The 24,127-nt window shown below is 34.2% G+C and overlaps 2 protein-coding genes across 3 annotated transcripts in view; one reads left to right on the forward strand and one right to left on the reverse strand.

The window, feature by feature from the left end:
* The first annotated feature begins 3,330 nt into the window (after positions 1 to 3,330).
* Positions 3,331 to 6,984, forward strand: LOC106132763 (uncharacterized). Of its 2 annotated transcripts, XM_013332288.2 has the most exons (6): positions 3,331 to 3,921; positions 4,057 to 4,246; positions 4,407 to 4,504; positions 4,823 to 5,145; positions 5,660 to 5,918; positions 6,294 to 6,984. In XM_013332288.2, exons 1-6 carry the CDS (start codon positions 3,584 to 3,586, stop codon positions 6,697 to 6,699), a joined length of 1,614 nt encoding a protein of 537 aa, XP_013187742.2. In that variant the 5' UTR covers positions 3,331 to 3,583; the 3' UTR covers positions 6,700 to 6,984. The 2 variants fall into 2 exon arrangements, with proteins under 2 accessions (XP_013187742.2, XP_013187741.2); XM_013332287.2 differs by having other exon boundaries at positions 3,331 to 4,246.
* Positions 6,985 to 7,012: 28 nt separating this feature from the next.
* LOC106132540 (uncharacterized) overlaps positions 7,013 to 24,127 on the reverse strand; it is a 53,872-nt gene continuing 36,757 nt past the window's right edge. Inside the window, exons 3-10 of the mRNA XM_060949659.1 lie at positions 19,734 to 19,873; positions 18,160 to 18,294; positions 13,547 to 13,657; positions 12,859 to 12,992; positions 12,450 to 12,618; positions 11,747 to 12,189; positions 11,443 to 11,667; positions 7,013 to 11,233 (exon numbers count right to left, since the gene is read on the reverse strand). Of these exons, the coding sequence (XP_060805642.1) occupies positions 8,735 to 11,233; positions 11,443 to 11,667; positions 11,747 to 12,189; positions 12,450 to 12,618; positions 12,859 to 12,992; positions 13,547 to 13,657; positions 18,160 to 18,294; positions 19,734 to 19,830 (3,813 nt within the window). The 5' untranslated portion in view covers positions 19,831 to 19,873 and the 3' untranslated portion in view covers positions 7,013 to 8,734. The remainder of the gene's footprint in view (positions 11,234 to 11,442; positions 11,668 to 11,746; positions 12,190 to 12,449; positions 12,619 to 12,858; positions 12,993 to 13,546; positions 13,658 to 18,159; positions 18,295 to 19,733; positions 19,874 to 24,127) is intronic.

A 24,127-nucleotide genomic window follows, 5' to 3' on the forward strand; every position in this document is an offset into this window, starting at 1 on the left:
TATTTTATAATTGTACATTGGTTTAATGAAAGAATTGAGATTCAAATAGTAACGGGTTCAACCCATCACCTCAAAGCAGAACTCTTAGTCGCCTTTTACGACGTCCTTTGGAAAGAGATGGAGTGGTCATATTCTTTTTTATATCGGTGCCAGGAACCACATGGGACTTTATAATCACGTTTGTTATTAAATTATTAATATTCACATTTCTTTCAAATATTGTAAGATAAGATAACGAACAAAGTTTATTTGCGTCAAATATTATTATATTATACCTACATATATGATTATTAAAAATACAACTAATATTAACTACTCTAAATTACAGACTTAAAAATATTATTATTCAAATTTTGGCCCCTAGGAAGGGTTCCCATCACGCAGGCAGCATTCCCGCGCTGTATTGCAATAGCAATACGCTGCGCAAGAAAGCTGCCAGTGCGAGGGTCACCTGTTGCCTCCCTTAGAAGTTTGCTGAGCGCCTTGTGAAGCTCCCACGCATCCTGTCCCCAATGACCGATTGTCTTGTACTGTATGTATGTACATATAATCAAGTCCCTTTCGGGGACAGAACTAACAGTCTTAAAAAAAAACTGATAGGCCACGTTCAGCTGTTTGGCTTAATGATAGGATTGAGATTCAAATAGTGACAGGTTGCTAGCCTGTCGTCTAAAAGAAGAATCCCAAGCTTACAAGCCTATCCCTCAGTCGCCTTTTACGACATCCATGGGAAAGAGATGGAAAGGTCCTATTCTTTTTTCTATTTGTGCCGGTAACCACACGGCACGAGTGTTTCGTCTCGACACCAAAGGGTGCGAACTCGTACTGGGTGCCGAATCTTCCGAAACGTTTGTTGCAGTTACCAATAATGATCACTTTTTGTTTTTTAATTATTTATTTTGAAAGGTAATATACAAGTAAATATCATCTAAAATTTTAAGCGATATTAATATAGAGCAAATATTACAAAAAAAACCGAATGAGAAAGAAATGTAGTGGTCCTATTTTATAGTGCCTAAACCATAAGGCACGTGCAATGCAACTATCAATACTATAATGCGGCTATACATTCAGTCAGAAAAGTATCGGGAATGGATTATTTATTTATGGTTCCAAATTCAAATTTTTGTTTTTTTTGTTGTTGTTAGATTGGCACAACTGTTTTCCATTTTGGCGCGGAGTTTGAGTTGCATCTGTTGTTTACATTAAATACAGTGCTATTTTTAGTTATATCATATCTAGTGTGTATTGCTAATTTCATAATGGATAAAAACATCGAACAAAGAGTTTGTCTTAAATTTTGCATTGCCAATGGAATATCGTGTTCGGAGTCACTGGAAATGTTACAGAAGGCTTACGGTGAATCGACTTTATCAAAAACTCGTGCTTATGAGTGGTACAAAGCGTTCAAAAGCGGTCGAGATGTGATGGAAGATTTGCCTCGCTCTGGTAGGCCATCAACGTCTGCAACTGAAGTTAACATCGCAAAAGTGAAGGAAATAGTGACTGAAAATCCTCATTCAACTTTGAGAGAGATAGCCACCGAACTTTCTGTATCTCACGAGTCGATCCGTACCATTTTAACTAATAATTTGGGTATGAAACATGTTGCCGCTCGGCTAGTCCCAAAAGACCTGATTTTTTTTCAAAAACTCAATCGCATGAGAGTCGCTGAGGACATGCTAGAACGAGTCAATTCCGGCCCAACATTCATGAAACGCATTGTTACTGGTGACGAGACGTGGGTTTACAAGTTTGACATGCAAACTAGTCAACAAGCTTCGGAGTGGCGCCTTCCAACTGAACCGAAACCGAAAAAACCACGCCAAAGTCGTTCAAAAGTCAAAGTCATGTTGACTGTTTTCTTTGACTATCGCGGTGTTGTGCACTCGGAATTCTTGCCGGAAGGTCAAACGGTAAATAAGGAATATTATTGAGTGTTATGCGGCGTTTAAGAGAGCAAATCCGACGAAAAAGGCCAGATTTGTGGAAAGAAAATTCTTGGATTTTGCACCATGATAATGCACCTTCGCACAAGGCCATCATTGTGAACGAATTTTTAACCAAACACTCAACAAATACCATCGAGCAACCACCATATTCACCAGATATGGCTCCAGCCGACTTTTTTCTTTTTCCTAAACTCAAATTACCACTTCGTGGCACCCGTTTTCAATCGGTAGAAGACATAAAAGAGAATTCGCGGCGAGAACTGACCTCAATTCCGGAAACAGCGTTTAAAAAATGTTTTGATGATTGGATTATTCGTTGGCGTAAGTGTATCGTTTCTAAAGGAGCATATTTTGAAGGTGATAAAATAAATTTGGATGAATAACAAACAGTTTGTGTATTATTGATCTTTTCCTGCTACTTTCTTGACAGAGTAGTATTATGTTACTTGTAAATACTATACAGCCCTACGTAAAGCCGCCATTTTTGGTTCCAAACAAATTTTAATCAAGGCGATACTCTTAGGGGTGTACTGCATTTTATCGGGCAAGGGCGATATATGTCAATATTATCTTTATAATTATATGGTCCCATAAGTGTTTTGACTGTAATTTTAGAAATAGTGGTACAAATTATCCCTCAGCCTTTATACAGCTCTGGCGTTCGTCTCCTTGAAAACAGTCTTGTGAAAAAAGTATGAGGTGTCACTGTCAATCACAATACAATCTCAGTACAATTACTGAATGTAACTAAGGATGGCGACTCTTTCCCAAAAAAAAAAAAACAATTTTTGATCGATCCCAATCGAAGGAGGATATATCGACTCACATAAAACCTAGAAGATTGATTTCGAAAAAGAAAGTTTTTTTTTCAATATTGCATTTATAATGATATCACAATAACTCTTTCGAATAAAATCAGTTTTTTGTTTTTTGTTTCGATAATAACAATCATTTACCATATCAAAGTCAGATCATATGAAATTAAACATTTACATATTTTTAAAATGCAACGGCCTACTAGGAATGTAGCCGTGGACAAACGATTTACTTATAAATTATAAAGGAGGGAATAATTTCTAAATTATAAAAAATTTAATTTTTCTCTTTTTTAATAATGATTATTAATAAATTTTAATTTTATTAATATGTATTTTGTGAATAAGACAGATTTTAACGTTTATAAAATGTTAATTCTTTTTAAAATGTACATATTTATTATATGAAAAAGTAAAAGCTCCCATTGCTTCATATCTTAACTCAAAAAAATTCGAAATACGATTTTCAAGGTGAAACATCGATTCCCTGGATTGATTCATTACTGCATATCAATTCAGAAAATTGATTATTGATAAATCGATTCTTTGATTAATTGATTTCAGGTCGCCATCCCTAATTATAATTTTTGTTTTTGAAAATGAGAGCATTGATTGATTTGATTCATTGATTTATAAAACAGGTTGAAACCAATAAATAAGACCGGCCGGTATCGGTATCATTATAATTATATTTATATCTGTGATCGGTATCTTCATGACGGTATTCCTAATATCCTGTTAACTGTAGTTACCCTACGGACAATTTAATAAATCTGCTCTATTCATTGTGTGCCCGAGTTATCGAAAACATACAGTATGTTGAATTATTTACCAGACAACGTTCGTTTAGACGTAATTAGTTCACTGCCACATAGTATTATTAATGAAATCTCCTGTTTCGTTTACTACGATAAGCATCCAAGAGATTCCAAGTGCATCGATATTATAGTTTGTACAAAAAATGGAGAAGTAAAAGAGTTCTACCGACGTGAATTAGTCGGCGACCTTAATATCGGAACAAAAGCTACAGATATTTATATCAAGAGGAACAGTGAATGCGAACTCTTTTATGTGATCATAGCTGATGATAACATTTTAATATTATCCAGAAAAGACAAGCCAAAAGTTCACCATAAGATTGAAAATGTAGATAGGTATGAAATAGAAGATTCGCTTTGCCGTGGTCAAGCTCGTTTAATAGTAATTCGAAAAAATGATGCTGTTCCTTTAATTTTTGATGAAAAGTTTGAAATGTTGGGTGATAAAGCTTGTCTTTTGTCTCATCTTAGAGTTGAAGAAGGATCATCAACTGTAGTGACGGATCTTAAACGGAAATTAATTGAAGCTAAACACACTGTCAAATGTAATGAGAATATTTATAAGGAATATCAGAATTTGAGACAACTGGCTGCTTTTTCTATGTATAAAAAAATTCACCCTAACTTGGAAGAATCTGTGTTCAAAAGTGGCAATAAAGAAGTAATTATGAATTCACTCATGTTATTATTCTGTCAATTATTGTTAGATAGAACATTACATTTAGAGTTTGAGTTACTTTACATTTGACCTTAATATTTTCTCTTGTCTTGTGCCTACTGTACTTTGTCATTTTTATAATTCAATATGTTACATTTTGTAGATGGCTGGAGCATTGAAAATAAAAACACATAATCCTTATATAAAGCTGTGCAATAACAAAGTAGTTATTATTTTGAACATATTTAATGAAAACGAGCAGTAAGTATGACTAGTTACTACTTTTTTATTACTTCCTTCTGGAGGGTACCACATTGTTAAACTAAAAATTAAGAATTAAGAAATTATAAATAAATGTTTGTGAATGCCAATAACATTAAGTTCAGCAGCTGGTTTAAATGGAGTTTACTATACTTGCACATTGATAATATTATGTCAACCCTCATTATCAATATTGTACCTATATAGGTAATTTTTTGTTGTATTTTTCTTAAACACAGTATTCTTAATAATTACAAGAGAATTATTTGGGCTAGCCCAATTTTTGTGATGCATTAATTTCTATGTATTTATTTCCAGGCCTTTAGAAGAAGTCCACCTGCTGCTTCATATCAAAAGCAAACCTTCAATTGTTTACAAAACTAAATTGTTCGTAAAACTCCCAATATCTCCTCATTGGAATGAGAGGTATGACTTTATGATTGAGGAAGCAGAAACAGCGGTTGTTGCAATTGTTGATTTTTATGATTTAAAAGATATGGTTGTGAGCCAAGTGGAGTTCAGTGGAGTGATGGTGTACCAGAGAGCTGGGAACAGTCATGTATTGCCATTTGATACTGTTTCTATATCGATGAATGACATGATGGGCAAAGATTTTGATCTCTTATCCACTGAAGTTATAGGTAAGTATTACGACTTGGAAGTCCCATTTTGCGTAGTGGTAGTGTCCACATCTCTAAACGGTAGGTACTAGTTGCAATCCCCAATCAGTTCATGATGAAAAAACAAACTTTTTCTTATTAGTCTGTGTCTTAGATGTTCTAAGTATTATCTATACTAATATTATAAAGCTGAAGAGTTTGTGTGTTTGTTTGAACGCGCTAATCGCAGTAACTACTGGTTCGAATTAAAAAAATATTTTTGCGTTGAATACACCATTTATCGAGGAAGGCTTTAGGGTAAATAACATCATATTACAACTATAAGGAGCAAAGAAATAATGGAAAATGTGAAAAAAAAACGGAATTTTATTCATCCTTGAGGGCTTCAATGATGCCCAAAATAACTATTCCACGCGGACGGTGTCGCGGGCACAGCTAGTTATACATATATTGTATCATTGATTTACCTAGAATGAAATGGCAAATTAGTAATTTGTATTATAATTGTTATTTATTTAGTTTAACTGAATTTCAGATGAGCATGTTATCCTTGCATTGCTTGCTACAACGGAAAGAACAGATCTCAAACTAAGGTATATAAGGGACAGAGACGAGACAGAGTTGCAATTGCACATACCTGCAGTATTAGCCTCGCATCTGAATATGAAACTGTATGAGGACAACGTCATTGCATTTAGGAATTCACCGTATCACCCTTTGAATGGGATCACATGTATTTTTTCAGATCCCAGAGATCCTATGGAGAGTTGTTATTATATGTCCATTTATTCAAGGTAATTTTAAAAGTGTCTAAAATGAAACATACGAGTATTTACTCCAAAAAAGTTGTAGTTCGCAATGTGAATAAAGTACGAACGACTTTTACTTAAAAATCTACAAGAAATAAGAATCTAGATGATGGTATATTTTCTTTACGCCCAATGTTAGAGAAAGGAAACACGAGAGCAACATATCTCTACTATGATGATACTGTACTATAGATACTATGATATGATCCAGCTCTGATAACCATAAGGTTGGAAAAACCATGGGAGGTGGTGGGATAGTGTTCGTATCTGTTGGATTTACGCTAAACGACAATGCGATAAACTTGGCTTAAGTCTGATTCAATTATGATACTGTCGACATTCATTCATGTCTAATTTCAGGTTTCCATCTCAAGTCCTCCTATTCAATCACATCGTCCACGATTCTGTGCCTTATAAGATTATCATCACTGGTGTGAACTACAAAGTTGTAGCCAAAACTTATCAGTTTACGGAATACAATGAAGAATTGGCCTCTTTTCCTCCAGAATTAGACTACACAGACTATGCATACGCCTTGGTAAATCAAACTGCTTTGATCAAAGATCATCTAGATGCATGCCTCGTCCATATGAATAAAAGCAGAGATCCGGAAGTACTAAGCAAAATAGGTACTGAGATAGATCTGTATGCTGCAGGTACATCTACTTATCAAGAACTTAGAAAAGAATTGTTGGTAGAAGGGACTAGAGGCATTAAATATTTATGTAACAAAAGTTTTTTAGACCATGAAAGTGAAGAATTGTAAATATAAATTATTTTGAGAAACATATGAATATATTTAAATATTTTTTGTAATTTGTTAGCAAGGAATATGGAATATCCTTGTAATTTTTATTTGAACTCGACATCCAAACATATATATCTAGTTCACCTGATTGAAAATAAATTGGTGATGAATGTAATAATGTAAGCTAAACTTTGTTCAAATTGGTATAATCATTGAAATCACGTTGATATAGTGTTGTCAAAAGTTCTGCATGCCATAAATAAAACTAATATATGTAATAAATAAAAAAGAATGTTTCAAGTATTTAACTATTTTATTTGTATGTATCGGAATATAAAAATATAGGAATAAAATTACCTAAGCACATATAACATTCGATTTTGTTTTGTGATGTTTTGCAAAAAGTAGGTAATGGAAAGTATCCACAATACAGGGAATCCTAGTGTAAAGACCAGATAAATTTGTTTTCTGTAATCATAATGGTATTTTGGTATAATTAAAAAAGTATAAAATACTTAAAAAATTAAAAAAAAAAACAAAATTATAAAAAAGTACAAAACTAAAATTTATCTTAACAAACACTGGCTGCTAAAACTTAATAGGTAAATTAGCTATTTTGCTGAATAATCAATTACGTAAATATTTACTACTTGTGTATCTTGAGCATTATTGTATTGCCTATAATAACTTAGTTCAATGCATAACAAACTTCTAAATCAACAAATAAATAAATTCTACTAACTAATTGAGTTAAACTCGTACAACGCACACTTTATACATAGGTGTCTTACTTTTTGCAAAAACGTAAACGTTATGTTAACATTAGATATATAGATAACACTAACACACACGACTCCATCGATTTAGTCTATTTACAACAAAAGCAAAAAGAGAAAATTAAAGACAAAACCTAACAATTAATTTAAAAAAAAACATATTTTTTTTGATTAACAACTGTGTGCGCATTTTAGAACGAAGCGTTGAATTTTATTTGCCACCATATAGCTATAGTGTTAGCCACACATCACACGACGATGAAGTTGTACCTAATGCAGGTAGATAGTGCATATTGTGCATTGTTCGTTTTAAAACTTTTTTCTGTTCAGTAGACCAGTCTAAGATCAAATCTAATAATACCTAATACCTACCCTCTGAAGGAGTAAGACAGATGTCGTTTTTGCAAAAAGAAGACCGTGGCGTCTTTTTAAAATAAATGTACCCGGTTCTCCACTTTGCGATTCTTAGCACCAAAATCAGCTATAATATGCAATTGTCTATCTACAGTGATATAATATAAATAATATCATAAAACCACAACCGAAAAAGAATCCATGACTGTTGGTAACAAACAATCGTTATAAACATCTTTTGAATATAAGGCATTCATTTTCAACCCAAGAATGTTAGGTATAGATTGTGTTATTCAAACATAAATAAATTTATTATTATTGTACTATACCTATCTACTAAATTGAAAATTATATAGCCCTTTAAACTATTGGTTACACCAATTTTACGAGGAAAACAACATTAAAAAACAGTCTCATAAAACTATGCAAATAAAAATATTAGATTGTTTGTTCCCAAACAACGTCTTAATGCCTTAACCTTTTTTATATGTGTTCGTACAGAGGGGATGATTATTATATATTTATCCCTCTCTGGAGCACTATTTTTGTCAGGTACTAGGAAGCTACTATTGCCGCCTGACTCATTCTTATTTATTTATATAAAGTCTAAACAAATATTCATAGAAATTACAAAAATATCTTATTTGCATTGGGCAGTACTTGACCTGTGGTCTAATATTAGTATACATGATTCTATAATCTTTATCCTATAATTGCATTGCACGTCCGGCCTTTCACTATGTCTAAATTATATCTTAACAAATTCTCTACAAAAAAAGGCTCATTAGTTATTTACTTATAAACAAGATTAAATTATTTAAGAATTACTTATTAGACATAAAAATATCTATTGCACCTTTATTGCACACAGTAATTTATTGCACTGTTTTTTAAAATCTATATAGATTGCTTTATAAGCAGTCTTAAGTATATTTATTTTTTCTACTGCTCTGTCTAAAACAGTTTTCAACGTCTATTTGTGGTTTTCTATAGCTACCAAAATACACTGAATGAGTTTCTACACTTTCAGCACCTGACTCACTCCTAGCTTCGTTTTCAGTGTCATCACTTTCACTACCACTAACAATCTTAGGAATCACCAATTTTCTTTGCACTTGTCGAGAACTTGTTGAATCACTACTTAAATACCCTGAATCTTCAATGCTTTGACCTTTCCTTCTTCTAAACCTTGGTTTGCATTGGTCTTCTTTTGCTGGCCCTCTCACAAATGTATTTGTGTTTATACTGTTTTTCAGTGATTGTCTTCTGCTTGAATTCCTGCTTACATTCCCCAATTTTGATGAACAATGAGGATTGTTTGTGTACTCCGAGGACGTTAAATGACCAGAAGCTCTCAATGGGCTGCAGGAAGGCCCATATTCTTTTTCAATGGAATTCACGTAGAAAGGCGACTCAAATGTCGCATTTTTCGTATATTTTCTCGGACTGAGACTTCGGCCACTCACGTTTTTTGGTGGAGTATCTGTTAAAATATTTTCGACTTCTACTTTCTTTGGAGGAAATATTGGTTGCTCATAAATTGGATTATCTTCCGTTGGTGGCAATGGAGGCAGAATATCGGGTCGCGCTAGATTCTTTAGCTGTTTGATAGTCGGCGGTGTACATTGTCGTTGTCTTTTGGAATGTCTGAGCTCTAACGTGAGTATTCGTCCCTCTTCCGTGTTCCATTCCTCTGTTACGTCTAAAGTATCATCGGTTTCGATTTCAGCTTTTGATTTTTCAAATGTGCTAGGTGATAATTTTGGGCGGTCAATCATATTTTTTTTATTTTCAAATTCGTTTCTTAGGCTATTAAATTTAGAGTACTCAACTTTTTCCTGTATTTTTGTGAATGTCCCGCTGCTTCTTAGTTGGATTGCCTGACCGGGTTGTGAATAATTTGTATCTAAATTATCAATTGAACGACAAAAATGCAAAGTTGTTAAATTTTCTTCAATTTCTTTGTGTTTTAGTTGTTTACGATCAAGTGTATCTGGTTCAAAACCATCTGATTCATGAATTTTTATGTAATTTTCAGGCGGATCGATTACTTCTATAGTAAGACAGCCAGGTTTTCCCTCGACATTATTGTTTATATTTGCAACTAATTTCCTACTTCCCATAGAACACTCAGAGCCACTTGGAGAAGTGGGCGCGCTTCCAAAATTATAATTATTATTTACGTACACTTCGCTTACTAGACTGTAGTCGCTATTATGTTTTATGTCGTTGTCCGCATGTGGCTCTATAGTATTAGGTTTCACAATGGCTTCGTAATGATTTTGGTCAATACATATATCTCTCTGTGGAGAAGGCGTGTTACTATTACTACTTGAGTTTTTATAAATAGAATTTCTCATTGTTAGTTCTTCTTCTAAAGGGAGTGCATTGCTTAAGCTAGGACTAGCTTGCGAAGAAGATGGAATGTCAGGATACTCAGTGGGTGTACTTATTCGTTTTTGGTGTGTACTTCTTTCTAGACTATCCGTTTCATAATCATTGCACATGGGACTTTCAGAACTACGGCTTGTATAACGGTTTTCTATTAAATCTGAGTTCCTGTTAAATCTTTCGTCATCAGAACTACTCTGATGATAAACTTTTGAGCACTCATCTAAAGCTATCGTGTCGTTTACCATATCCGGCAATGCATTTTTGTTTGTTATGTATTTATTCCTTCTTTGATTAGCTAGAGCGCTATTTCTAAGACTGACTGATTGATAGTAACCATAGTTAGCAGTTCTAAAATTTTCAATTCGTGAAACTGTTTTACAGAAGTAATTATAATCTGGCTGGCAGTCTTCCATGTTAAACTCAGGTAGGGGAATATTGTAATTCCTCCTGGTTGGTTCTGATTTAACTGACATAGTTGATGATTTTTTACGTCTAGATGAATTATCCCTTAAATACAGAGAACTTGTATTCGAAAAACTGTTCTGTTTTCTGATTCTCTGTCGATCATTATTAGGCAAGGACATCAAAGAGTTGATTATATTGTTATGATTGGAATTTTGTGGAAGATCATTATTTAGTGAGGTCTTTGTCGTTGGGATATTTTCTAACCATTTTCTAATACTATTCTGTTTATCCCCTTTACCATGTAAGCAATTTGTGCACGCACGAACGTCATATTTGATAAAATTGTGCATCCCGGACTCATTATTAGACTGACAACCAGGACAGCCAACACAATTTCCAATTTTTTTTCTACTGTTTTCTCTCTTTAGACTTACAAGGCTGCCACTTCTTTGACTTCCTAAACCTTGATATATGTCCATACTATTACCTGCTGAAGGAAACGTCTCTTCTTCAGGTATTTCATTGAGAACTGGTTGAAAGCGTTTAGAAGCCATTTTATGTTTAGCTATAGCAATTACTTCCCGAATTTTTTCAAGAAATTCTAATGCAGCTGCAGGAGGTTCCTGTAATATATTTAATTTTAATTAATTTCTTCCAACATTAAAAAAAAAATTATAAAATGTGGTAGAAATATATGTCAAACATAAATGTCAAATATGTTATTTTTATATAATAAATATATATCTTATGACTTTTACAAGTATGGGGTTTTTTAAAATTAAATTATGAACGTGTGGTAAGTTTTTTTTGTTGAATAGTCTGTTTTACTTACTGCCATTAGATGTGGTTCAAAATACGCGGGATTGAAGTATAACTTTCGTCTGGTCGTTCCAACTGGTCGTGTTATTTCTCTATCGTCTGTTGTTTCTACTATAGATACGTGTTCGTCTGGAAGTCTTTCAATGTTTGATTCATCACGATGACTTATTTCAGAATTGTCTCTCTGATTTTTTGATTCTTCTTGGTGCAGATGTACGACTGCTGATGTAACTTGGCTCTGAAATATTTAAAATTGTTTATTTAATTAATGTTTATTCCTTTTATTTGGAATCAAAGAAACAGTATAAAATTCTTACATTGTAAATGTGGTCTTCACTTCTTGAACTGCTTTCAGCTAAGTCTTCAGAATCGGAAATATTGCTTCCCGAATCGCATGAGAAAGATTTGGTTTCATGAAATTGTCTTGTAATGGCCAGCAACGGATTTTTCTTGATGATACCATCGTCTTGTCCTAATGCTTTACTTAGGGGTCTTTCATTATTTATACGGATTATATCTCGTTCAGTTATCACTGAGCCGTCTTTCTTTTTCAAGCCTTTGAATCTGTTGATGCCACCATTTTCGGATGCAGCTTTTCTACGCTTTCTGATGTGTAGAAAAAGGAAAACAGACGCAACATAAATTAGGCCGAGGAGCAGGGAACTAATTCCAATGGCAACATATTCAGTGACACTCAGCCCTGTTGAGGTGACCACTTCTGATGTTTGAGCGTTAGGTGCGAACTGTACTTCGGTTATATCTGAAAATTTTACATTAAAAAACAAATTATCTTTATTGTCTAAAACAAAATCATGTTAATATATAAAGTCCATAACAACATTATATTTTTCAATGATATTTTTTTATATAACAAAAAACAAACAAAATTATTAAAACGAAATTTGAGCAAATTTGTCTTTTGTCTATGGCAATGTATATTTCGCTATTGCGGTTTGATGACAAGATTACGATCAAAATGTAATCTCTCTTTAATAGCTTGCCTAATAAGGATCTACTCACTAGAAGCCTGTTTTGGTGGCGAGCCTTGTACCCTAAACGCAACACACGGCGTGAAGACTCCTCTTAAATCTAGAGGAGAGGCTGGAGTGGCCGACACGTCGCGACAAAGCAGACGGACCACCATCACACGGCCTGTCATGCGAGCACGCACATCGTCCTCGCCGCTCCACTTGAAGAAAAAGAAATTCAAATAAATGTCATGTGCCCGTAATTTTGAAACCATTGTTGGAATTTGGTTGTCTACAAAGACAAAAAAGGGTATGTCGGGCTACATGCGATAAAATTTAAATAAAGAAACTTTGACTAGCAATAACGCAATTTATCACTATTATTTTTGTTTTTCACTTGTCCCATAAAATTAGAAAATTGGGGTCATAAAATAATTTTATTTTTATGAAGCTGCACTTACTTGAAGGAAAGTTCTGCCCTCGTCTCGGAACAAATTGAAGGGAACATCTGCATCGAGAGTGTTCCGGAGATCCAGGAAGCCTTTGCGAGTCAGGAACTGTGCCCCAGACACTGCGCATATTGGCGTCTTTACATCTGAAAAGAGTATTTTTCCCCATATATTTGAATACAATCATTATTCCATCTGTACATACAAAAAGGAAATATACTGATTGGAAAAATATGCATAAGAATGTGTGCGACTTTGCTCTTAAATTTGGACAAGGAGGTTACCCATTTGAAGTTGTTTTTTTTGACGTTGTCAAGACATTAGTATGACTATCTATATACGCTATAATAATATATTATTTGGGTTGGCCTCAAAAAATAGAGGAATCCTCGCAGTTCTTTGGCTCTCACAGTGTTGTTAACTTCTGAGCTCGGAATCATGATAGCATGTGTGATGGTTACATGCTGTGAAGTTATCTGCTATCCTTACGATCGTTTGTGTAACTATCTATGCTTACTTGACATTCTTATTTGTAGAAAACACCATAGTCATTAAGTTAACTGGTAGTGTGGTATCTCTCTAGGAATATCTCACTACCTAGTTCTATCTAAGTATTTAGTTCTAATATCTTAGAAGAAGGCTTAATGACAATAAGTTTAAAAAAACAACGTATTGTTGTTTTTATATTTGAATTAAGTACCTTTAAAAGTAATTTCTTTCGAAGGATGAATAATTTGTCCTTTTAGGGGTAAATAAACGAAAGGTATCTTCTGCACTCCACTACCTGTCCCGAATGTTGCCAAAGAACATTCTGAAAATAAAATAAAAAATAAATGAGAAATATATTACTATATTCTTTAAAAAAACACAAATTAAGCTAAACCTTATTATTAAAACATAATAATGACATTTCGATTCCTTTGATATTTTGATTGACCGGCAGAAAATACTAAAATGACGTAGAAACCCCTGTGAGACTAATCGCGAAAATTACATCGTGTTGCGGAATCTTTGTAACAAGCAGTGTAGAGAAGCAAGACGAAAGTATATCTACGATAGCATCGACTCATGTCCACCTAACAATTTGTGGAAGTTCTTGCGTAGCATTGGGGTAGGCGAGCGAGCGTCTCCTTCAATTATAAATGTTGACATAAATCAACTCAATAATCATTTTTGCTCACCTCCCTTAAATCTCACACCTAATATTAAGCAGGCAACTCTTACTCAACTTGCTGCAAGACCTACTCCTGACTGCCCTTTTTTTGACTTTGACCCTATTACTGCCGATGAGGTGATCAAATTTGTTGGCAAACTTAGGTCCAACGCGATGGGTTATGACCGAATAACTTTGAACATGGTCAAGCCAATTGTATCGATAATCGCACCCCATCTTGCTTCAATTATAAATTTTTCTTTGAGTTCTGGAGTATATCCGTCTGCATGGAAATTAGCACACATTATTCCTCTTCCCAAAATATCTAACCCAACCCTACTGTCCCATTTCCGTCCTATCTCTATCCTACCACTGTTATCTAAAATCCTAGAACACCATGTTCAGCGGCAATTCTCTAGTCACTTGATAAGGCATAGATTGCTGAGTCCTTACCAATCTGGTTTTAGAGTAGGCCATAGTACAACCACAGCTCTCCTAAAAATTACGGAGGACTTGCGTTTAAACATTGATAATAAGAGCCTCACAGCCCTAGTTCTCCTAGACTTTTCTAATGCTTTCAACTCAGTTGATTTTGATATCCTGCTGGCTGTTCTGGGTTCTTTAAAAGTTTCTTCATCTTGTCTTCTGTGGTTCCGCTCCTATCTTTAGGGTCGCCATCAGAAAGTTTACGCCAACCAGATTAGTTCTGACTGGTGTGGGCTCGCTGCTGGTGTACCACAAGGAGGAGTTCTTTCTCCCATACTTTTTTCTATTTTTATAGATGGAATAACGGCCCTTTTATCCTCCTCTTTTCATCTTTACGCTGATGATCTCCAAATTTATGCAGCTGCCCCACTTGATGAATTCCACAATGCTGTCGGCGTTATCAACGCAGACCTTATTTCAATTGCGAATTGGGCTCGGAATTTTGGACTTACGATAAACGCGAACAAATCTCAGGCAATTATTATCGGTAGCCCTCATTTTATTAGTAGATTAAATTTATTCTTGGTACCCAACATTTCACTCAATGGTGAAATTATCCCTTTTACTAATAAAGTAAAAAATTTGGGTATCATATTTGATCAGACTTTATCGTGGGCCCCTCAAATCAATGACGTAAGTCGAAAGATTTTCTACTCACTACACGCCTTGAAACGACTTCAAAACTTCTTGCCTCTTAAAACTAAAATTATGTTGGCTAGCTCACTCTTGCTACCTCATCTTGATTACGCTGACATAGTCTATTTGGATCCGTCTGAAGAACTTCTCAATAAACTCGACCGTTTACAAAATGTTTGTATAAGATATATTTTCGGTCTCCGGAAATACGATCATATTTCGAAATTTCGTGATCAACTGAACTGGTTGCCTATCAGAGCTCGCCGAAATCTCCATATTCTTTCTCTGCTCTTTAATGTTCTTTTCAATCGATCTTTCCCCTCGATCGTATCTTCACGAAAAATTCTCTTTTCGCGAACCGGACAATCGTCTAAGATCCTACAATAAACTTCTTCTATGTGTTCCTTTACACTCTTCCCATTCCTACTCTAAATCTTTCTCCGTAAAGGCTGCAAAGCTTTGGAATTCTCTCCCCTTGGACACTAAAAAAGCACAGACCCTCAACATATTTAAAAATAATGTATTTAAGTTCCTGTCCAGTTGAGCACCTAGATCGAACGTCAGGCAATTTATCTTAGTTTATGTATGTTTATTTATTAATAAGTTTATACATATATATTTATTGGATAGGTATATGTCTATTATATGTATTTCTGTTAGTATATTATTATATTGTTGCTAAAAACACAGTGACTTGCCGCTTTTTACTGAATTATCTAGTTCCTTTATTGTTTTGCCGGTTGACTGGAAGAGATCCCTTTATGGGATAAGTCCGCCATTGCTAGTGATTTGTTTATTTTATAACTTTGTACTTTTTTCTTGTTACTGTGTAAATTTCTATGCAATAAAGATATTACAAACAAACAAACAAACATGACTTTAGCTATGGATTCACCAAAATTTCTTGTATATCTAGTGTAGCCTAAGGCTGAATAAAGTTTAAAACAAATAAACAAATTTATATATTGTAGCCACGTTGTTCCTAGAAAACAAATGGCAAAACAAATTAATACTTGGCTTTGCTTACTAAACTATTCATTTATGAAGAAAAGCGTATAAACTTGTCGACTAGATGCGTATGGCCGCACAGGAAACAGCCAAGTGCGTACTTAAAATGATATTTTATGGTTCAAGCGAAATAGAATAGGGTACTTTTGTTCAGTGTTGCTGGCTGTGCGTAACGGAATCCTCAATTTGGAAGAACTAAGGAATTTTGATGCTTGAAGGAATAATTGAAACACATCTTTTTAGGGTTCCATACATAAAAATGGGACTCTATTACAATATAAGCCTCAACTGTCTGCCTGTCACCCGTGATAGCTAGAAAGCTGAAATTTTCACAAATTATGTATTTCCGTTGCCGCTATTACAACAAGTTCTTAAAATAAAAATGAAATTATTAACAATATTTATTTGTTAAGAACTTCTCAAGCACTACCTATGTCAGTACTTATAAAAAGATTAATTTGCATTGAACATTTGGATGATATTGCAGATAATATTTCAATATAGGTACTGTTAATATTTCATTTCTAGACTTTCAACTCATCGCTCTTTATTGAAATACGATGGTTATTCTGAATACACATGTGTAGCAAATTAAAGTGATAGACTACTAAGACTTCAACCTCGGTCAGCAGGTTGCAGTAAAAAGTATTATAACTACGCACATTGACTACACATAAAATAAATGAAAGTCTTTTTATGGGGTTTATGCAGATCCTTATACAAAACATGCAGTGACTACTTAATGTATTTTGCTCGAATAAATATCTATTGTAAAGAAGTTCTTATTATGATGATAATTGAAATTACAAGGCATTCGGTTAACAGCTTTTACCTAAGCTAATACCTAAGTAGGTATATAAAAAAATATTTCATTGCAGGTTTTTGTGTAACGTAGGTATGTTTTTTGTAATTACTGAACAAAAACACGCGCTATCATCGTCTCAAGAGGTTGCGTTGCGCATGGCACCTGTTTAGGTAGGGACGACAAATATTGAAGGTAAATTATTAGCACTTTAATATATAGAAGGAAATTGGTATTTTGATTTGCTTCGCTGCTACTATACATACCGTTATGAGCTAGTGCAACATGTCACTATTGAATCTCAATTCCATTTTTAAACCATTCAGCTGAACGTGGCCTTTAAATTTTTCCCTTTTAATTTTAAAAGAAAAAAAGAAAAAGCCAAAAGTCTCGAAAAATCGAGACTTTTAGCTTTTTCTTTTTTTCTACGCTATTAGGGATAAAAACGTGATTAATGAATAAATACCCGGCTGCATCCTTGGCAGAAACGCTTCAGAACCCTACCATATGTATGTCAACATAATTGAGCTACTAAAAGTATAGACAAAGAACCTTATTACGATAAAGATATATCAAACGTATAGGACCTAAAAATGTTACGTTGCGTCTTCCCATTCTATACTTACAAGGCCAGAACGCAACGGTGTGAAACTAATCACTTACCTACAGATTGGAAAAAACTTTTTAGTTCTTTCAGCAGGTCTAAAATCGTCTATAAAGTCTAAGTAACTAAATGCCCGACAAAGCAAAACGTCTATTCGGCAATATGCCTAGTTGGCTAATCGCTCACGTAGCAAAACATCAATTAGATATCAAGAGGTTAGTATAACTAAACAACTATTTTAGGAATTGATATTTGTCAATATGGACATCAAAGAATCCCTTTTTATAGGTATATTTGGCTACCCTATTTTGGATACAATTTGGCTATATTATTAAATATATGAAATTATAAAAAACAATCTCTTAATAACATATCCGGATAGACAACGCACCTACACTTGCGTTTGTACTAAGTTGATGCACAAAGAGTTGACCAACCAGTTAACTTATCTTTAGAGCTAGTTTTATGAATATATGGTCTTATAGAAAGTACACTGAGTAAATTAGAGAAATCACCCTGATAATGATTTCATCCCAAAGTAAGTTCAAGACTTGTGTTATGATGAGATTACTCAACGATGCAACATTTTGATGACTGCATGTAAATGGATTCTCAATTTCATACCGGGCAGATCATCAACGCAAAGCTCCCGGTCTTCCCTGAAGAGCGGCGCGCGTTGCGGACATGCGCACGCGCAAGCGCCGGGCTCGTGTACACCCGCTCCGTGTTCTGCGCATTGGGCCGCTCCGCATGAGTCACCTGAAATATATTTAAGGATATATTCAAAATAAGGTTTGTTTATATATATAATTGAAATTTGCATTTTTTCCGTACATAGATACAAATATATATGTACATGTCATACACATATCCTAGTCATCCTGTTATTCCTATATAGAAATTCAGATTCAAATATGACAGGTTAGCCCATCGCCTACAAGAAGAGTCTGTCAAGTTTATAAGCCTGTGTAGGTAAATACTTAAAACTACGTGCTTCCTGTACATAAGTACGTAGGTGAATGTGATAATCAATTAATAAGTGTATAAAATACTACTACAACATACTATAAAATTAAATAGTTTGGAGATGGTAAATCTTGATGCAAAAGCTAAATGGTTTTTTTTAGATTTCGAATTGAAAAATCAGCTATAAAAACTTTAGATATCTACTACAAATTCCTGGTGATTAAATTTTAGGTACTTTCCATCAACCCTTTAGATGGTGATAATAGTAGTCGAAGCCTAAACACTAATTTCAAATAAAATATAGTAAATACTTCGGTAAATGAAGTGATTCTTACTGATCATATTAAATTGTTTGACATAGGTACCTTTAATTAGACATAAATAATGGTTTCCAAGTGTGTTAGCGAAACCATACATCAAACTTCAATCGAAAACCGCAATTTCCTAAATCATTAATTAAGTTATGGAAGATAAGTACAGATTCCTGATTAATCTGTTCCCACGATATTCATCGCCTAATTAGCATAGAACCTACCTTAAGGCCTTATAATTTAATTCATTTATCAAAGGAGGGTGTAACAGTACCCAAAGGTTATTGTAAGTAGCATTGGCAGCATTTTAATATATGTAGGTATCGATCATACTTTACTAGACGCATAATTTCAAAATTTGTGTATGCATTATATATAATTGTGTATGTAATAATAAAAATGTACCACTAAATGTGAATGTAAATTACATCTGCAACTGCATAGTCAACATTTACCGATATTAAGGGATTTTTATTTAGTATCTGACTTAAATTCTTTTCTACTAAATAACTTCCAGAGTGTGGCGGAAACAGTAGCCAGGAGTGTCTTCATAATCCTGTAGAGAGATCAGTTTAAATTCGGCAATGACATAATATGTGTAAACGAGGCGTATCGTGTATCGTCAGCCGGATATCAAAGAAATTTTGTAGGCAGTCGGTTCGTAAAACAGGAATGTTGGTAGACCCATGGGTGTCGGGGGAATAGTTGGCCAGACGTGTAACCACCACTATACCTCAGCAACTAACCAGTGATCGTGAAGACATCGCCGCTGTCTCTCCTCGCGAGGTCCCCGAGGCGCTGCGGTTACTGTTGCCAGGAGGAACTCGTACAACAGAGCAACATACTACAGCTGGTAGTCTGTCAGGCTTTATAATCCTGTATAGACCCGTCTGACGCCACCACCGTACCTCAGCAACTAACCAGTGATCGTGAAGACATCGCCGCTGTCTCTCCTCGCGAGGTCCCCGAGGCGCGCGGCGGTCACCGTAGCCAGGAGGAACACCAGGGCTATGGCCATGTCACCCCGCGCCACGCCATCCGGCCCGCATTGCTTTAACTATCTGTAACAATTCAATGAAGGTATGATTTTTTTAGAGATAATTTACTTGCATAGAGATAAACCTCATAAAAAAATTGTAGCGTAATTATTTTTTGTAGGATTATCAAACTTAAGGTAGGTTACTTGCTTAAAGTACCTTAATATTAAGAGAAATACAAATAATGAGAAACATACTATAGATACGCTAGAAATTCTATAAAAGGTTTTATATCTTTTGTTATTGAGGTAATTATGCAATGTACCTAAGTTAGAACCTAAAAAAGTGCTGGGAAGTTTCCAGCGTAAAAATCATGAGTAAGTAAATCTAAATCAATATGTACCTACATCATAGTGTCTTTTTCTATCAATATGCCCAGTTTACGTCCAATGGTCAGATTTCACACTTGTGAATACCAATCTCTAATTTTCACACAAGTGTGTTGATATTTTCAAATGGCGAGATTATGACATGTGTAAGTTATGTGAAATTGCATCCAGGTAGGTCGATCGAAATACAAGAGTAATTGTAATGTTGCAGAAAAAATAGAAGTGCACCCAATACCCAGAAAAATACCCTTATTTAAGATTTGTAGAAATATCCATTAAAAACCCTATTAGACAATCCATAATTACTATTTCGACTTAACTTTTAAAGCTTAACTATGTGACATATAGGGTTGTTTAATGTTAAATCCTTTCTCTTTACATAAGCACCTATTGTATTATAGTATTTGTTTGAGTGTAACATTTAGACATGTCTTATTATAATAGACAAGTGCTCTACATACGATAAATATAAAGATTTTAGCTATGTATAAAGAAGTTCAATCAGGTAAAGTATATATTTCTTAAATATTTATATATACTTTATTTGATCGATGATTTTATAAAAAATCGGTATACCCAATAAAACTACGTTAGTTCATACTCAAATAAACACCAGCGTATCTAATCGGCCAATTGTTACCCAATAAGAACTAGGATACCTATTAAAGTTACATTTTATGACATCTGAATGAAAGTAGTGAAAATCGTGATAAAAATATAATAGAGTGAAAGCCTTTACTGCGATGCAAAAATATAACGTCATTGTTCGATGTTCGGTTTCACTAAGTTCACATGATTTCCTCAATAGCGCTACTTATTATTTCTTAGAAGCATAATTAGTACTCCGGGTCATCAGATATTTTTAATGAATAGAGGAAGGGTTCCACAATATAATATTGAATCAATCAACCGTAAGTACAGTTAAAATCCTCCAACAAGTTGAAACTTATATCATATACATATTACCACGTGTATATCGTTTGCTCTATTCTTTTTTAATATTGGTGCCTGGAACCACACTGCACTTATATCAATTGATTTTTATACTATTCTACTTAAATAATTCTCAAGACATATACATACATTTTCGTAGAATTTTTGTACAGATCACCATAAAATTGTTAACTGCTAACTCATTCGATGACTCTTCACATGTTACACATTTCAAATATTACGAGCGCGCGCTATTTACTTTTCTTTTTCACTGTTTTTTGGGTAAGTGTGTGCTTAACTGTCTCCGGCAAACACCTAAACCAAGAACGGTTTAAAATATTATTGAAGTGACAATATTTTACGTATTGACATGGATAAAGTCAGAGTGGTAGGTCGACGCCCACTGTGAAGCCAATCGTTTAACGCTCGCATAAATATTTTAGCACTTATCATGATGTTGAAACATTGCCATCAATATTTCTTGAGGATATGCTATTTATTATATTGATTTGACAGACGTCCTGCGGGTTATCTGTTATTGTGTCTGTTAGTTGAAAATCATGTTTATTATCTTCTTGTAACTTTAATAATTTTGAAATATGTACGTGTGTGTGCTAGCTGCTTTTCTTCCTGTGCAGATTGCTAAAATCAATTAAGGCAAAGGCTGATAAACTAAGGATTCCTTTTTAGGCTTGCAACCTGGCAATATTTGAATCTCAATTTCATCATTAAGCTATACAGCTGAAAATGATCTTCCAGTCTTTTTGAGATTTTTGGCTTTGTTTACCAAAGATCAACAAGAACACAAAGATCTAGATCTTTGTGTTAAGTACACAAAGATCTAGTAGTAGTATGTACGTATGTAGAGGACTGTCTGCCTAAACTAGTGAAAATAAAATGTTATCCATTACATAACGGAAGCCGACTGGATGAGATAATGAAATGAGAATTGGCCAGAGAACAAAGACCACATAAGTTCATTTGATTTTTAGTGCAAATTTCAGCAGGCAAGTTCCTATTTGCGGCTTCAGGCCTATTTGAGGGCAAATGTACTAATGCGAAATATCGAGAGATCAGAGGTATCATTTTATTTGAAAACAATTTATTTATAAAGTTTTAAATAATGTATTAATTTATTTCAAAAAATATATATGCTTATAAATTAAAACAATAATAAATATACTCAAGTTGCTGAACGTGTTGTCGCTTGTGTGTAAAAAATATAAGCACGGCACCAAAAGCATGACGAAAACGCGTGACAATTTAGGTTTTATCAGGCTCGGGTATTAGAGGACCAATAACTAGTGAAAGCCGTGTAGGTCGACAACAGATACTTTAAAAATTATTAAACTGCAATGATAGAATGTTATAGGTTGATTATTATTTTATTTAAATTAATTATGTTTGCATAAATAGTGGGACATATTGTGCTTTTTCACAATACCTGTAATACGTTGTTTACAAAATTATCCAAATTGAATTAGATTTACTAAAAGCTGCGTCTTATAGATCTTTGATTGTTGTTTAGGTATTGGATGCTAATCTTTATATATGTACTCATGTGAAATATAGTAATTTTGAGTTTGTGCCTCAAGTCAAGTCTTGAACTTACTTTGGGCCTACCTTAGTCTGGTTTAAGCTTTAACTCTGTATTCACAGTATTTTATATGACTATCTGCCGTAGAACTTCAAAGTGTGTTTTCAATGGAACTTGAATGGCAAAGAATTAATAACTAGGAAACAGTTGGTAACCCTATTGTTCGTGATTTACAGATGAACCGTGTAAGGATTGTATGAAAGAATGAGCAGTAAAACAAATTGTATATTGTCTATAGTTTCTTGAAGCCAAGCTACAAATGCAAGTGAAATCAATCGAGTCGGGGGACTACGTCAAAGTTTATAACAAAAAAAAAACAAACGTTAACAAAATATTATTATACTTAGCGTCGTTGTTCGGACCGTTTAAATACCCGAATAAAAAGCGTGTTGGCCAGATTAAAAAAAGTGGGTTCAAATTCTAACTATAACTCTTTTCTAAGTTATGTAGGGACATATTAGTTTGAGTGGATGTTCTCACTATCAGGAAAAACAACACAAACATCGGAACCCTGCATATTAAGGAAACTAGATGTGTAATCATGATCCAGTGTTAGACGTTGAGTAAGTCTGAGAATCGGCCAACATCTATTTTTCATACCCCTAAGCGATAAGGGTTGTCCACCCTTAACATTTTTTTTAACTAAAAATTAATTATACGGCAAAACAACGTTTCACCGGGAGTCGATTCATGTAATAACCTGATTTACCGAATCCCAGGATCATTGAAAGAGGTGTGTCTCCGAGCGCTTCTACAGATAGATAAGGGATTTAGGGTGTAACCAGAACTAGCTATAAATCACGGGGTCTAGCTAAATCTATATCTGTGATTGTAAGCTTTCTCCAACCACTTTAAGGACTTTTATAACTTCCATCCTGCTATTAATTTATCTAATATTTGATTTAACTACATTTCAATTTCTCTCGTAATAATAGTGTCAGAATCTAGTACTCGACTAAACTACTTACAAGAAGAGAACGCCGGAAGGCAGCCGATTTCTGTCTAGATGTAAAGATAACTATTTAAATACAGGTCTATGGAAATCTTAATAGAAATATTTCATTGATATGATCATAATTCTCAGTCTTTGTCATAAATCCATTCCAGTTGGAGAGGAGCCCGGGGGTTCGTCTGTGACTCAGAGAAATGGGCTCTAGTGTGCCTGTTCCAACTATATTTTGTATTAAGAGTATCATAAAAACATAGCTTTGGTTGGAATAAGGTTCTTAACTCAGAAAAAAGTATTGGTAGGAACAATGAAGCAGTGAGCTTCGACCCCAAGTACCTTGATCCACCCAACCAACTGACCCACTGGATGTTTAAATTTTACAAATAATAAATTAAATCGAGAGTAAAACAGTAAGTTTATATTTGTACATAACTATTCTGAGAGCTTTACTGCGCTATAAGGTAGGTACT

The sequence above is a fragment of the Amyelois transitella genome, chromosome 19 (genome assembly GCF_032362555.1).
Source record: "Amyelois transitella isolate CPQ chromosome 19, ilAmyTran1.1, whole genome shotgun sequence".
NCBI lineage: Eukaryota > Metazoa > Arthropoda > Insecta > Lepidoptera > Pyralidae > Amyelois > Amyelois transitella.